We start from the raw sequence: 15,834 nt of genomic DNA on the forward strand, positions 1-15,834 counted from the left end.
GGCCAAATTTCATCTCGATCGAAGTTCAAGAGTTGTAAAGTTCCTCTGTTGGAAAAATCTGGAACCAATGCCAATTTTCAACTCACGATCCCTCTCCTCTCTCTCTTACGTGAACCATTAAATACATCTTTTAAAGTAAAATTATATAGAAAAAATTTATCACACATTTTACACACGTTAATACACCAAAAGAGACATTTTTACGACCCTTCGTAATCTTCACCAGCTTACATTACATAGCGAATTGCTTTACCGGATGAGTATTTACTCCATGTATTTATCATTTCTCCGAGTCAACTATTAAAAAGAGTAGACAAAAAAGAAGGCAACACGAAGAGAACAGGATAAGAACGAGGAAGCATAAGTCGAACTCCTCGAAGTGAACAGTAAACGGTGGAAAAACGACTCGAACAAGTGGTTTTATTGTCGTACTTGATATCGTCACCCCTACAATTCAACAGTTAAACGAAGTGACAAAGCGACGACATTTATAGTTTGTTATTTGAACGCATTCAGACAATGAAACGGAAGTTTATTTTTGCCGCAGAATGCGATTTTTCTCTTTTTTCCGTCCTTTTTCTCCCCTCCCCTTGCAGATTTCTCCCGCGTTTATCGCGTATATATAAGGGAAAAAGATTTAATTTGCGCTTAAGTGATTTTAGTAATTGTTTGCAGTGAGTTTGTACAAGGAAAGATTGTTAATTTGCGTAGACCTTTTTTTTTCGTTTCTTTTTTTTTTTAATATATTGCAACGAATTATTCAACTCTTTTTTTTGTGTGTGTGTGAATAGAAATGGAAGCTGGAATAAAAAATTGAGTTAGAAGCGGTGTTTAACCAAATCCCAACAGAGGTATGCATATTTTATACGCAAAAAGGGATGTAATCGGGTAAATTAAAAAAATTATAATTATACTGTTTATTAAAACAGAGTTGATGAGGTTGTATGTATCATTTTGACGAATACTCTCCCCATTCGTACAACGTACGGATTTTTTCCATTGGCTCTGACGAGTGTCTTGACAACCAGCCTTCCCTTCTTTCGACGCTGAATCGATGAAAATTTGATTTTTTTTTTTGAGCGAAAGAATGAAGTGGTCAAAAAATTCTGACACAACGAGTCGATTTTTTTGAAAATTTTCTCCCCTCCCCCCTTCCCCATACATCTCCGTACCGCAAGCATATCCCAACATCACCAAAGAACTTGATGCCTTGGCACACCATCTAATCATCTCTCAGCACACCACTCTCCACAAATAGGTACTTAATTAAAACCATCCAACAGCTTTTCCCCGACCCTGTCTTCATCGTCTGGTCATCAATGACATCGATTCGAATCCGAATCATCGGAATTACTTTTCGATTACACGTCTCGCGCGATACAGTCATTGGTCTCGTAACGCCTCTTTCAAACAGGTATAGGTATTCCGCTCGACACAGCCGCGATTATTATAATACGCTACATAGGTATATCTAAGTAAAACGCTTCGTCCAAGTATACGAAAATAAGAAGAAAAAAAAAGTTTAAAATGTAATCATTCACGGCGATGTCAGTTGAAATTTACATCGAAAAGAAGGCGGAATAAAAAATATAAAAAATTAGAATCGGAACCAAAATACGATGAAATGGAATGGGCGGTACGGTTCAGCATGTATATACCTATGTATATACGCTCGTATTTATGAGAAAGAGAAAATTACCGCTATTAAATTTATTTGATTTAGTTGCGTGTTACTTCCAACTCCAACTCAAACGTTCGAATCAAATTTAAGCTTGAAGGCAACCCAAATGAAAATGAAACAAAACTAAAACTAATACTACTTATATATGTACGTGCACACAACACATATAACACGTACCTACAATGAGAAAAATACTATACTCGTATCTGAACCGCGCGATGAAGAAGTGAAAAAAATAAATACTCTATAATGAAATGAAGGAGGAAAAAAAACAACTCATGTTTAACACATTCGGGGGGCGTAGTTTTTTACCAATGACATCTTTGATCCATATAACAGAAGGTCAAATGGTTCTTAATTATAAACTATTCGTTATTTTAAAATTGGATTAGATAGGTAGTTTTTTCACGTATAGATAACATCATCTCTACACCGTCTCTGTTCCTCTGTATCTCTCTCTTCGTTTTCAATTCTGCGGCTGTATTTTCATTTCAATTCAGCACACGTTGTAGTTATTTCTACTCATTATTTCCATCGGGAGGGGGGAAGGGGTAGTCTCTTGTTTAAGGGTTTTGTAAAGTTACCTTGAATTCACCAAAAATTACTTTCAATCCAACAAAAATTAATAATTTCAACTTTACCAAAAATTAACTGCAATTTACCAGAAATTATCAGAAATTGCCCGAAAATTGATCAAATATTACCAGCGAATTACAAAAAATTACCAGTAATTTACCAAAAATTACCACTAATTCACCAAAAATCACAACAAAAATTATCAGTACCAGTAATTTACCAAAAATTTCCAGTAACTTATCAAAAGTACCAAAACATTACCAAAAATTACCAGCAAATCACAAAGAATTACCGGTTTTTACCAAAAATTGCCAAAATTACTAAAAAGTAAAAATTTAACAAAATTTTCAATAATTCGCCAAAAATTGTCAGTAATTTACCAGAAATTACCAGTAATTTACCAGAAATTACCAGTAATTTACTAAAAAGTACTTACCGAAAATTTAACAAAAATTTTCAGTAATTTACCAAAAATTACCAAAAATTTTCTAGTACCTAATTTACCAAAAATTTACCAAAAATTAACAGAAAATTACAATAACCAGAAATTTACAAAAATTACTAGTGCCAGTAATTTACCAAAATTACTGGAAATTCAAAAAAATTTTCAGGAATTTACTAAAAATTACCAAACATTTCTAGTAATTTACCCAAAATTACCAACAAATAACAAACAATTGCCAAAAAATTACCAGCAAATTACCAACAATTACGAGAAATTTGCCATAAATGACCAGTTATTTACCGAAAAATTAACAGCAATTTACAAAAAATTTACCAAGATTGAAAATTCATCAGTATTTTGCCAAAAGTTACAGTAATTGACAAAAGATTATCAGATTTACTGGTAATTTACTCAAAATGATCGACAATTTCTCAAAGATTAGTCACCAACGTATTAATTTACCAAAAATAATTGGTAAAAATTTTCCAGCAGGTAAACTCTTCAAGAATTACAGATTTTTCGAAGATGACCATTAATTTCGTAAAGGGAGCTGAAATTATTACAAAATTAATTTTGTAGAATCTTTTTTTGAATCATTAAATTCATTACTTTTAAGATTTGTTTTTTTTTTACACCAATTCTCAAAAATTTGATTTTTTGACATTTTTTGAATTTCTTCTTTTTAGATTCCAATCACAAACATTCCAAACCTTAAAAGTCTTCTCTCTTTGAGTAAACTCAGTAAAATCCAAAATCCATTTTCAAAAGCTGAAGTTAATAACTTAATAAGGAAGGTTCTGGAATTTCAAAATTTTCAGTAGGCCAATCTTGCCTTGGGAAAATAATCCAACTGTGGCCATTCCAGTATAGTGGATTTAAACCATTCCCCCAGTCGATTCATCAGTTCATTAGGTTAGGTGCAGAGTGAATTTCGGTTTTGAAACTTTATTTAGTGAAATTTTGTGAAAATTTCAAGTAGCAAAAATAATTTGCTGGATGCTCTAGAACTGCTCAAAACAGTTTTAAACCATCTCCAATCGTTTTGGTGGGTCGAAAATGGAATATATCTCAAATTTCAGCTTTCTAAGTCAATTAGGTAAAATCTTGATTTTTTTCATTTTTGACCCGTTGATTTTCAAGTGCTCGCCAAAAATCGGTGAATGCACTTTGGCACATGTTGTTGTGGTGTGGTATTTTAATCTATAGCTTTGCCCGGTTCGAAAATTTTTGTGTGAGTTGAGTTACGTGCCTTGTTCGAGTTATTTTTTGAATTTTTTTAGCAACTTTTACAGTATTTCAGAGAAACTGAGCAATCATCAAAACGCTATAAAACGTTACTACGACTAGAACATTTGTGTCTTGTGTTCCTAGAAACTATAGTGTGAGGAGGGGGGAAATCTCAATATGGAACAAGGGCTCTTTTCTAAACACCCCTTCGCGATTCAATTTCAATTCTGCATCAAAAAAGTAGCGATATCGGTGCGATAAAAGTATAGGAAATTTTTTATTATTTCAATTGCAAAATGTACTTAAAATAAGACTCCGCCTTGATTGCGACGATAATGTCGACAATTACCGTGTGTAATATTCACAACTGTGTGAAATATCCTTTCATCTGGATTGTCTCTTTATAGAGTAGGCGTTCCGGTGAACTATTTCAATTGTATAACACGTACGTACACGTTGTCGAATACATATAAAATAGTATACCCTTACAACGACATGTCCACCATTCGAAGGCGTGCGTAAAATATCGTTCATGTAGAGTAGAACTCACCGTATTAAAAACGAGATAAATGTAATACGCTGCTCGATGGATCTGGTGAAATTACAGCTCGTAAAAACGTTGTCATTTTTCGATTGGTTTGAGACATATCACGTCTATGGATTGTGTTAACAAGAAGTAGGTATAAGGTAGATAAGTATTAAGTATACACCGTGGCAATTACAAGATCGGATTAGAGTGTCAAATATTTTGTAGATACACACGTACTGAGTGTCGGGAGTGTTTAATTAACAACCCGGGTATTTCGCTATTAAAACGAATGAATGAAAAAGGGGCCCGGGCAAAGCAGTCAGCAGGTAGAAGATGGGAAAGCGAAGCTATCTAAATTAAAAGTAAATCAAGCGCTGGTTATTTAATAACGTTGGCAGAGCTAACAAAACCGACAGATCTATTACACTGTAATAAAAATGAGCTGGAAAAAAAGAGCGAGAAAAACGTGCCAGTGCCAGTAGAGGTGCCGGTGTCGGGAAAATAGCTATGGCGTATGCGTATGTGTATCTACCGGAGTCGTAAACCGAAGCTGTGTTAAATTAAATGAACAACAACCCGAGTAAAAGGATCAAAAATAAGTGTATAACTGCGTTCATCTCTGTCGTCTCACCATTTGCGGATACCTGTTCTCCTACCTTCTATAAGGGTAGGTGTCCTATCTCTATCTCTTTTCGTACACGAGAAAAGAAAAAGACTAAAAAGACACGTAAACCTTTATCCCTAGATGCGGCCGCGCGCTGATGAATTGACATTTCCTTACTCGTCGTAAATATCTTTATTACGGATTTTTCATGTTCCAAATAAACGCGCCAGCAAAAGACGACTACATACAACAATCAAGGCGACGACGACGACGACGCCGAAAACTTAATCAAAATTTATCACCTTTGCCAAATTTCCCTGCGTGAGTGTCTAAGTAATTCATTTTTTCCAAACGATCAGTCTCGATCTATGGCTCTAGCCCGGATGCTAGTACGTAATAATCGCGCGGACCATCGCAATAAACAACCGGGTCACTTAAACATAGTAAATATAAAAACTTCGTAAACTATACAATGTATGTAGTACCTGTCTCCAAAGAAACGATTGGAAAATTTTTTACGATCTTGTACGATATACGTACGTACGTACGTACTCTATGTATAGATGTGCAACCTTGTTTATTACGTAATTGCGAAATACCTAAAACGTATAATATGGTGCTAGGTGTTTTTAGACTAGACACTTGTTAAAAATGTGCGAATGTGATGAGAAAAATGATACGTGTACTGGTACTGGTGCTATTCTATATACTCGATGAGGTCATTACTGTAAACGTAAAGTACATACGTTCATATTTTTATTGAAAGGTCTTAAAAATTGTACATCAACGCCATTACTACGAGTAGGTATGTGTGAGCATTTATCGTAATCGTTGGCCATCAACCAAGTACATAGAAAGAAAAATACGAGTAATCAACGAAAAGTCAGAGATGAAATTCAGCTGTGGAGAGAGGGGTAAATGACCCTTATTTTGAAAGTTCTGTTCGGTTTTTGTTGCTCCCTATACCTGAATATTTTAATTTTCTCAGACAATGAAACCTATCCCAAAAATTTTAGCTCAAACGATTTTAATCCGTTCCACTGAACCCCCTTTTTATGGGAATTAATAGCATGGTAAACAGGGACGAAAATAACATTTTTTTGGGGGGAGGGGGTGTGCAGCCAAAAATTTCCCGCTTGATATGAGAAAACAATACCAATTTTGCCGAATAAAACGAAAGACGAGAGAACATATTATTCTGCCAAGGGGGTTGGATTTTCCCTAACAAGGGAACCACTTGAGGTGTCACACTCCGATTTGAACGGGAACGCGATTTTTGGAAAGATCATAGCCTAAAACCCCCAAAACCAAATTTTCAGCTGCCCAAGTTCATTTTTCGATTTTTGGCGACCATTTTAAAATTCAAAATTGACTGTTTTTGGCAATTTATGCTTTTTTTTTAAAGTACATAATTGATCAGTAAAAATGGTCAAAGTAAGTCCCAAAACTAATATTAATTACCCAAATCCAAATTTCAACATTTCCAGCCATTCTGGAGCCTCCAGCGTGATTTTTCAATTTCTCCAGAATTTTGAATTTGCTCCAGAAGGCGTGAATATGAAGTTAGGCAGCTAAAAATCGAGTTGTGTATTATACTCGACCTGTTTAACGAGTTTATCAACATTTGAGCAGATTTTGAGAGTGACACTTCAAAAGTGGTTTTTTGACCAGCTTTTTTCAAAATTAAAAAATCAAAAAAATCAAACGATAACCGTTTGTGAAGAAATTTTTGAAATTTGCGCGAATCGCTGTATTTTGTCCATAACTAACCACCCAAATCAAAATTTCACAGTTTCCAACAATTCTGGAGCCTCCAGCGCGATTTTTCAATTTCTCCAGAATTTTGAATTTGCTCCTGAAGGCGTGAATATGAAGTTGGGCAGCTAAAAATCGAGTTGTATATTACACTCGACCTGTTTAACGAGTTTATCAACATTTGAGCCGATTTTGAGAGTGACACTTCAAAAGTGTTTTTTTGACCAGCTTTTTTCACAATTAAAAAATCAAAAAAATCAAAAAATAACCGTTTGTGAGGAAATTTTTGAAATTTGCGTGAATCGCCGTATTTTGTCTATAATTATTAACCACCCAAATCAAAATTTCACAATTTCCAACAATTCTGGAGCCTCCAGCGCGATTTTTCAATTTCTCCAGTATTTTGAATTTGCTCCAGAAGGCGTGAATACGAAGTTGGACAGCTAAAAAATCGAGTTGTATATTACACTCGACCTGTTTAACGAGTTTATCCACTTTTGAGCAGATTTTGAGAGTGACACCTCAAGAGTGGTTTTTTGAGGTGTCACTCTCGCTCCAAAACGGCTGGAAACAGGAGAATTTGCGCTCTGGGGGTTAGTTCTTTAAGAAATACAGCGATTCGCGCAAATTTTAAAAATTTCCTCACAAACGGTTATCTTTTGATTTTTGGGATTTTTTAATTTTGAAAAAAGCTTGTCAAAAATTCACTCTAGAGGTGTCACTTCCAAAATCGACTCAAATGTAGATAAACTCGTTAAACAGGTCGAGTACCTATAATACACAACTCGATTTTTAGCTGCCCAACTTCATATTTACGCCTTCTGGAGCAAATTCAAAATTCTGGAGAAATTGAAAACTCGCGCTGGAGACTCCAGAATGGCTGGAAATGGTGAAATTTGGATTTGGGTAACTAGTATTAGTTTTGGGACTGATTTTGACCATTTTTGTTGATCAAGTACGTAGGTATATACTTTTTAAAAAAAGCATAAATCGCCAAAAACAGTCAATTTTGAATTTTCAAACGTTCGCCAAAAATCGAAAAATGAACTTGGGCAGGTGAAAATTTAGTTTTGGGGGTTTTAGACTATGCTCTTTCCAAAAATCGCGGTCCCGTTCAAATCGGAGCGTGACACCTCAAGAGGTTCTCTTGTAAGATCAGCCCAATAATTTATTGCTTTTTACAATGCAACAAAATCGAATTTTTGGGACCTTGGTCACTTCTATAGCATGGTTCCTGAAGTGAATAATCCAAATTCCATAATAATTTTCTGACTTTTGGGGGCATTCAACTCAACTCCTCGCTCCTCTCTGGTCCAAATCTTTCATTTCAGCCAAAAATAAAATTCAATTTGGAAAATTTTCGTCGTTCAAAAAAAAATCATTTTTGTTTTCATTAATTTTTCGGCACTTACCTACCTACTGAGTTGAAAGAATTCTATTTTTTTAGTCATCAAAATGATTCCATATTCGAGGTGAGATGAGCGTGGTAAAAAATCCAAATATTTTGTGTAAAAAGCTGAACTTTGTCAATTCGAAACCTCAAATGAGTAATGAAACATCACTTCATGCTTAATTCAGAGCAGTCTATATACGTACAACAAACAAATCAAAGCATCATAACCAGAATCCTGCATGCTTTAAAGCTAAACTCATAATTATTAAACTTTTTTCGCGTACTTACTCGTACGAGTATATTTCGCACGTGCGATGACCCCAAGCCCGACACATTGGGAGGGAAAAATTCTAAACCATCATTATAACCACACATGGACGGGTATTTCTCGCGTTAACGCTGAAATATTAATTCGCCAAAACCACGACGAGCAGCCACCATCGCTATTCTAACTCCAGATACTTAATTTCCGATTGTATAAAACACACAAACAAATTTCACATGGTTGCATAGAGTGAGAGAGGGTTTAATACACGCTGGTCAAATATTATATACTCTTATACGCGTGGTAAACTTAACCAACCATCCCTATATGGTTTTGAAAACCGAGCATCGCAAGCTCCAGATGAAAAGGGAGGGTGGCGGTGGCGGCAAAGGGCACACGAATTGTATAAAAGCTAACTATACCGTGGAACTTATGTCGTGTACATATTAAATGATGCAATACGAACGTTTATCAGTGGTTACATGCATAGAGCAGCCCATTACTAATGGTCTAATTTCAACGCGAAACGAATAACCCGAGCATACTTGGCTAAAGATTTGCCGAGATAGAACACGTTTTAATTTGCCTTATAAGCGGTTTATACAATAAACTGTTTTCTCGATATGGATATACTTTGAAACATATCTCGGACCCGCGTACACATCCAGCTCATCCCAATAAGGGTAGAAAGGACAGTTTACTTTCGCACGTCTTCGTAGTATGTAGTTTCGTACGCTGTACGCTTTTCAAAAGGGTCAGTTTTCTCGTACACCAAATATTCTATACCTAAGGGTGTTAATCGTTCTTTTTGTGGTCGAGTGAAAGGTGATTTTTTTTCCTGCGTTTTCGAATCATTTGTGTGAAATGCTGTTGAATTGAAATTTTGTCTCGAGGAGGAGGAGGAGGAGATTGGAGAAGCAGGGGAAGGACCTGATTGAATGATTTGAGAGCTTTGTATGCAAAGTGTACGAGTAGAAGGAATGATCAAAGTGATGATTTGGATTATTAGAGAGTTTCTACACATATGAGAAGCTTTTCTCAAGATATATCCATTTAAATTTTTATTCGGCGGACACCTTGTATAGGTATTTGGAATGTTAGCTTCGAGTGGTACGAATAAGCGTTATTTAACGATAGTAATTATTGGGTTGTTACGTCCTGAAAAGCGAAATGGAATCGGTCGGTATGGTGGCGGAAAAGGGTCGGATATTATTGTAACTGTTGTTTTTAGCACGACGACGAGTGAAAGTTAATCAATAACATGAACGCGACTTCAACCCTCCACCGTTTAAATAAACCGTTCGACCTTTCACGTTCTTTGTCGACGAGTTTTTCACTTGGCCTTTATTTTACTTCCGAAACAGCGTTGGCGGATGGAAAAAAAATAGTGGAAAAAAACTGTAAAGCGAAAAAGGGTTGAAAATTAAGTCAAGAGTAAAGCCGTTTATTTACACGTATATATAGCACGTTACTGCCGCGTTTTTTTTTTGTTTTTTTTTTTTTACCAACCCTGGACAAGTTATTAATTACGAATTCACGGAAGGAATGGGCTTTTTTCGAGTATTTTTTTCAAATAAATTGATGACTTACAAGTTTCCACTCTTTTGATTACGTTCGATTCGAATGAATGAGAGAATCATCGGATAACGATGATATTATTATTCTATTACGGACACGTGACGAGTTCTCACGAGTCACGACGACGCATCCAAAACACGTGGGTGACGAGCGGTACGAGCGTGATAGCGTTTATTTTTCTTATCGCTGAACCACCCGAAGTACGACGGCACTTTCGTGTAAACAAGGAAATAAAAGCATCTGTCTTTCAAGAATTTCTATGATAATTTCGTGTAAAAGGGTTGACGTTCCAGTTCGACAATGTTTACATGTCGATTGTTCTTATAGGTAATACTTTGCCCGGGAGGGGGAGGGGTACGATTTTTGGTGTATTTTTTCGTGCCTTTTTGCAGACGAAAGCTGCCTAGAGTTGAAGTGTGGGAACTGGGAACATACTTCTTCAAGTTCAGGAAATACCCCAAAAATGCTGATGAATTTTTGACCTGAGGGGGAGGGGATGTAATTGAGTAACACAACTAGGAGGAATTAATGGCCTCTCGATGGAAATTCTTTCGAAATGAAACAATTCTCAGATTTGTTTTTTTTTTTCAAGCAGGAAAATTATCAAAAAATGACACATTTTACAACAAACACGTGATGCCTAAAATAGTCAAGAAAACAAATGAGAAATGAGAACTTGTGAAAATATTTAAAAAACCGTTCCTCCAAGTTCTAAGTTGCTCGTGCTTCAAAATACAATCACTGAAAGGTTTTTAACCCTTCGAAAACCAGGAGTGATTCAACGAATCGATTTTGAAAATTTTCTTGCAAACAGTGGATTGAAAAATTATATTATCATGATATATTTGAGGGGAAAATGAATTTAAATCATCACTCACTTTGGAAATTGAGGATTTCTTCGATTTTCTCAATACGATAAATTTTAAGATGCAGACGTCAACAAATACCAAATTGATAGATAGAAATTTGCTATAAAATTCTGTGAAATTTTTCCGATTCCCTTCTCCATAATTTTTTTCAAGACCGCCAAAAGACAAATTTCAATCATTTTTTTTTTTGTTTTTGTTTTTTTGTTGACAAAGTTGATTGGCTCATGAGGAAGAATTCTTACTTCGTGACAAAATTGAGATGAAACTGAGACAGATGTCGCAATTGGGGCTTTGGATTTCAAAAAAAAATTCATTTTTAAATTTTTTGAGAATTGGAAAAAAAGTTTTATGAAGAACTGAAATGAATTTTCATGTTTCTGAATTTGAAATAATGTATATTTTGGATAAAATGGAGTTTGTGTCGATAAGAAAAGCGTTGAAAATTTGCTGACATTTCATTTGGAAATTTGAAGGGGAGAATACAACGTTCGTAGAACATTGTTTTGTCGATTTTTGCAGATGATTTTTATGCTTTATTTATGATATTTACTCATTTTATCTGTATTATTTCAAATTTCAATGAATTTTGTCAAATTAAATAAATTTTTTGTACGTTTTGGTAACTTTCTGTTTTTTTTTTTCATTTTTTGTGCCAAATTTTTCAGAGATTTCATCAGTTTCTAGTGATTACATACAGTAATTTGAATGTCTTTTTTTTTTTTTTTTTGTATGTGTCAAATGTTTATAAAAGGTTTGAAAGTCGTTTTATGCGATTTTTGTTATATTTTGTCCAATTGTACTGAAATTTTACCATATTTTAGTGATTTTCAACAATTTTAATGCTTCGTTCATGCTCTTAAATAATTTTAAAATTTTTGACGACTTTTTATGCTATTTTTTATTAAGTATATTTTGGTATTTTTCCCAAAATTTTGAAATTTTGATTGTTTTTAAAATTTTTTTTGTATTGTTTAATTTTAAAATTTGTAGTAAAACACTTTTAAATAAGTTACCTGCCATTTTTTTTGCAAAACTTCACTTTTTTTTTTTTTAGAATTTTTACCAAGCTTAGTCCGAGTTTTAAAAGATTTCCATTTTGTAAAAATAGAAATTTATGCAGAGGGCAAGAGTGAAAAATTCTGAAAATTTGTTGAAAGCTTCATTAAAACGCCTAAAATTGTGCTACTTTTACCCCCCCCTCCCCCCCAAAAAACACACATCTGCAGAGATTTCTCCATCTCTTGCCTGATTTTTTAATTATACATACAGAAAATTGCATTTTACCCACAAAGTCGTAAAAATTTGAAAATCTGAACACTTCAATAAAGTCAATCTGTCCTTTGACATTTTTTTACCCTGTGTTTCCATTTAATTGAAAAATTGGGGTATTTGAATCAAAAAAGATCAGATCAAACACCCCCTCCCTCCTTCACTCAAAAATGTAAACTGTTTTTCGAATATTATGCTCCGGGACTCGAAACCTATTCTTTGATTTGAATTATCACCAGTATTTTTTTTCAAATTTTCAACAGCTCTTTTCAAAATCAAAGCTAAAATCAGACAGAAAAATCAAAAATTTCAAAAAATCTTTCATTTTTTATTTTTAAATGAAAATTTTTTGTGCTACAAAAATAATATTTTTGGATGCTTGGTGATTTTTAATTCTATCTGGGTTCACCTGAATGGTTCAATTCTTGGATCTGAAATTTCTCTCTCATGTACATAATTTCACAACTTCTGTCAAATTCTTCTTACATTTCTAGTCAAATATTAACCTCCACCCCCCACCCCCTATTTCTTATCCACTTTCACAAAGCTAGGATTCTTCAATTTTGCCACTCCGTCTCTCGAAAATCAGCTGATTGATGCACTTTTTAATGGAATTCAAATAAGGGATTGATATGCTTTCCAAAATTTTTGCGTTTTAATCTAATTAAATTTCCATCTTTTTATGCCAATGAATGTTTTAAAATTTTGAAGAGGCAAATTAACAATATCCTTGATGCGATTTTCTAAAGATGTATAAGAACAAATATTTGGGATTTAGGTGCCTTCTGCCTTCTGAGGGCCAATCATCCCTTATGAGGCTTTTTACTCCATAATCCGCATGGTTTTCCATCACTAAAATATATTGAATATGTTCATGAAAAACTAATTATTCGATAAATTTGACCCGCATATAATAAGATCTGCACATTGTGTTTGTTTTCTTCTTAATACTGATGCACTTCTAGCTGAAAAGTCATGCAAGAAAGATAAACGAAAAGCAAGCTTACCGTTTACGTGGCCGTTTTCGTAGCTGCCGATGTAGTCTCCGTTTTCTCGATGCTTTTTAAGCTGATTTAGATGGTTGGCGGCGATTGACAGGCCGACAGATGTCGCTCTCTTGGGAGGCCGGCCAGGCCTGGAGCTGCGAAATAGTAGAGCATTACTGCGGTTATACACAATACAGAAAAACTAATTAGAAACTTGGCAAGGTCCGATGTCAATACCCTATTACATGCGGGAATGATTTCGGACAGACTGTACACGAAATCATATCGAGATAACTTTTGGAGAGTTCAATTATCGAGGAGTTATAGGTTGCAAAGGATGGAGACTGTGTGATGCCTTCACATACGAGTATGTGTTTTTATACGCATAGATCGTCATCAATGAAGTGAACACACAAATTATGTACAAGTGAAAACGTATAAATGAATTTTTAAATTATTGATAAAATAAAGCACGCGTATAAAGCTTAAAAGCTGCAGAAGCAATCGATTCGATACATTATAAAATTATTAATCTTAATGTACTATTTCAACGCAGGATAATCAATTCTGTCAGTTTGAATTTACTTCTTTCTTGTATCGTAGACTGACGTTTGTACCCAAATTATCAGTCTGGTGCACTTTTCATCTCTCGTATTCTTTTTTGATTTTTTATTAATAAATTGAAACGCGTTCGTCGTAGGGAGTCGTAATACTAAAGGCAAAGGGTTGAGATGTTCCTATATTTATTAAACAAAGTTTAATTTCGTATTGTATACTCTGTTATAGGGTCGATTGTCGATTCGAGATATAGGCCTACATTTTATATAGAGGTAGATTACATTAAAAGTGTACCTATAGTACAGTACAGGGTCTAAAAATGTACATGTACAGTACAATGATTAGCCATAGAGTAGGTACGCGATGAACGTTAAATTTATATCGATGTTCTTCGGTATATGGTCGTAATGCAATCTACATTAAAACGAACAACGATTTGTTTAACTATTATTAGACGCATTTAATAGGTTGTTTCATATTGTTTGTGTATTATAATGTTATTGATTATATGCACTCTCAGCAAATGTAAATATTAGTGTTGAAACTAATTTTATTGGGTTAATTTAAACGATTAAGTATCGTTCGTAATTTGATAATTTCTCGCTCGACGAACACGAAAATTTACGACGTGTTCCAAGTACCAAGATATTACACGCGGAATGAGTATCTTTTATCTGTCCACTGTCCAGGTACATACCATGCTTGTGCTTATATGTATAGAAACCCTAATCGTGTGTTTTCGTTTTAATTTAAATTGGGATTTTATACGTGCTATTTGCTTTTTGGCTCGTTCACGGTTCATCTTTGAACAATACGACCTATTGTGAAATTTTCCCTCCTTGTAGCAGGTGTTTGTCATTGTATAGTTAATTTTAATGATAATTTTTTTCAAGTGATTATTTAAAGATTAACAATTTTATGCATTGTTTGCTGGACATTATGAAATGTACAGAATACGAACAGGTTCAATGAAGTCAAGTTAATACTGAATACTGAATAGGTACTTGTTCGTCCATTTTTATCTCTCTCGTCTATTTTTAGTTGATAAGAATGGAGTGCGACCATGATAAAAATTCATTTTGGGAAAATATTGGTCAAAAATCGATGAAAAAATTGCATATTTTCTATGGATGTTTCATTTTTTTTTTTTACTCGCAGAATATTTTTAGGAAATTCGCTATAAATTTTTTTTTTGACAATTTGTCATGTTGGTATAAAATGAGATCATTGGACATTATATTGAGTGACTTGAGACTTGAGTGAAAATTCAATTTGAAAATTTCTATGATCCTAAGATTTAGTCAAAAAATCCATTTAATCATCTACTATTACTAGATTTTCATTTTTTTTTTTTTTGTTTATTTACAGTTCTTTTGGCAATGTTTTGAGTGTTTTAACATCGTTTCAACAATTTTTCGTTCATTTTAGACAAAATTGTAAACACTTTTGTAATTTTTTGCTGATTTTTCCAGTAATGTTGATGCTATTTTGAGTGTTTTTACATCACTTTTATGACTTTTTATGTATGTTGAACGACATTTATTGAATTTTTTTTATTTTTTGTTGATTTTTAGTGATTTAAACGCTATATTCCGAGTGTTTTTACATCATTTTTACACTTTTCGTGAATTTTTGACAAATTTCCCAGAAATTCCGTTATTTTTTGTTGATTTTCAGTGATTTAACACTGTTTTATGAGGATTTAATTATCATTTTCACACATTTTCAAGACTTTTTCATAAATAGTCAAACACTGAAATTTCATTTTTTTTGGTTGATTTTTACCAATTTTACCTAATCAGAGTGTCTAACAGAATTTCTCTGAAGAAATGCAGTACTTTTACAGTACCTTTTGCATTACCTTATTTCTTTATCCAGCTTACACATACCCCCCCCCCCCAGAAAAAATTTTTTTGAACCGGTTGGAATTTGTCGATAAAATTTTTACAAGTAGATAATAATTTAACAAGTGTTGCCATCTTTTGAGGTACAAAATGAACTTTTTTAAAAAATTTTCACCAATTAATTCATTTTGAGGTTTTAAAAAAATTTTAAATCAATGATTCTGAGAAAAAATACAGTACTTTTCAGACAAAATG

At 33.9% G+C, this 15,834-nt stretch overlaps 1 protein-coding gene across 6 annotated transcripts in view; it reads right to left on the minus strand.

Annotated features, from left to right (window-relative positions):
- The window catches only part of dac (dachshund), a 254,479-nt gene that overhangs the window by 136,041 nt on the left and 102,604 nt on the right, over positions 1-15,834 (minus strand). For 3 of the 6 annotated variants that reach the window (XM_065354037.1, XM_065354032.1, XM_065354031.1), the window contains exon 3: positions 13,199-13,353. In XM_065354037.1, coding sequence (XP_065210109.1) covers positions 13,199-13,353 — 155 coding nt within the window. The remainder of the gene's footprint in view (positions 1-13,198; positions 13,354-15,834) is intronic. The other 3 variants (XM_065354036.1, XM_065354034.1, XM_065354035.1) reach the window with 2 other exon arrangements.

This window comes from Planococcus citri, chromosome 3 (assembly GCF_950023065.1).
Source record: "Planococcus citri chromosome 3, ihPlaCitr1.1, whole genome shotgun sequence".
Classification (NCBI taxonomy): domain Eukaryota; kingdom Metazoa; phylum Arthropoda; class Insecta; order Hemiptera; family Pseudococcidae; genus Planococcus; species Planococcus citri.